At 35.7% G+C, this 1,183-nt stretch overlaps 1 protein-coding gene across 1 annotated transcript in view; it reads left to right on the top strand.

The window, feature by feature from the left end:
* The window catches only part of LOC104546982 (ubiquitin-associated protein 2-like), a gene marked incomplete at both ends in the record, with an annotated part of 16,366 nt that overhangs the window by 12,454 nt on the left and 2,729 nt on the right, over nt 1–1,183 (top strand). The window contains one exon of the mRNA XM_010192516.1: nt 907–946. Within this exon, the coding sequence (XP_010190818.1) occupies nt 907–946 (40 nt within the window). The remainder of the gene's footprint in view (nt 1–906; nt 947–1,183) is intronic.

The following is a 1,183-nucleotide window of genomic DNA, read 5'->3' as shown; positions in this document are numbered from 1 at the left end:
CCCTAAAGCTTAGCTTTTAAAAAAGGAACTATCTCTGTGTTTAAACATCAGTCATGGTATTTTGCCATAACTTGACAGTTTCTATCCAAAGGTATATTATTTATTAAATTTATGTGGCACCTAACAGATGGATCCCAAGCTGTTTGTGGCCCCTCCAGCATTACTATCTTGTTGGATTTAAACAGCAGTGGGAATTAGTTTCATGTTTTATTTTAAAAAACACAGGGAGAGATCTAATCTAGGACAGAGGATCTCTCAGGAGTTATTCAAAAGCACCTGCTCTCTTTGTATATGGAACGTAGGTTTGTTTTAAGAGAACTTAATTTATTAAAAGTTTAAGGAACTTATGAGAGTCTGTAAGTCTATTTACTTCTGGCTTTTGTTATATAATGGCTCAGTCACACTTGTCTTCTACACTAGCTCATATGTACTGGTGAGGATCAAGCATAGACTATCTACTTCTGTACTCCAGCGTTATCCAAAAAGCAACTGGTGCTTCTCAAGTCTTATCTTTCAATGGAAAAATATTGGCGTCTGTGTGTAACTTGGATAGTTAAAATTGTGAGTTGTACTAGATCAAAAGCACAACCATTTTCTATATGTTAATGCAATTCTTTCTTTCATATCAGCATGAACCTGAAGTTTGTTATATACAGTACATGGGAAAGTCTCCTGCTGATGGGTGTAGTATGGGCAGTGTATGGGATTCTGTATGTTCAGGACACCTTGCACTTGAGACAACTTTATTATGTGATTTTGTTAAAGGTAGTAAAAAGTTATTGTTCTGCTTTTTTTGTCTTTCAATTTAGAATATAGAATTTTGTATGAAGCATGTTCAATGTGTGATTCAGTCTGAAAAATCAATATACCTCTGAGATGATTTATTCATATCTCTTTTGTTTACAGAATGGGCACAGTGGAGTTAAAACACAGGCAACTCTTGACAGTAAGTTTACAAAGCTTGGTTGTGCACAGGACTTTCTGATCTTTCCTTACTACTTGCTGTGAGCACAACTGTAGCAGTGACATCTGGTTTAAGATTTTATATTGTTTTCGCTGGCTAATTTTTGGCTGACCCATTTGAGTTTATTTTGTACTTGCATGGGCTATACTGCTTGCTTCTTGACTAAAACTGAGGTGTGAAAGCAGCCCTATTAAATCTACAAACCTAAGCAGACTTAGA

The sequence above is a fragment of the Mesitornis unicolor genome, unplaced genomic scaffold, assembly GCF_000695765.1.
Source record: "Mesitornis unicolor isolate BGI_N332 unplaced genomic scaffold, ASM69576v1 scaffold29089, whole genome shotgun sequence".
Lineage (NCBI taxonomy): Eukaryota > Metazoa > Chordata > Aves > Mesitornithiformes > Mesitornithidae > Mesitornis > Mesitornis unicolor.
The sequence above is the reverse complement of the archived record's forward strand: the minus strand, read 5'-3'. Positions and strand labels throughout refer to the sequence as shown.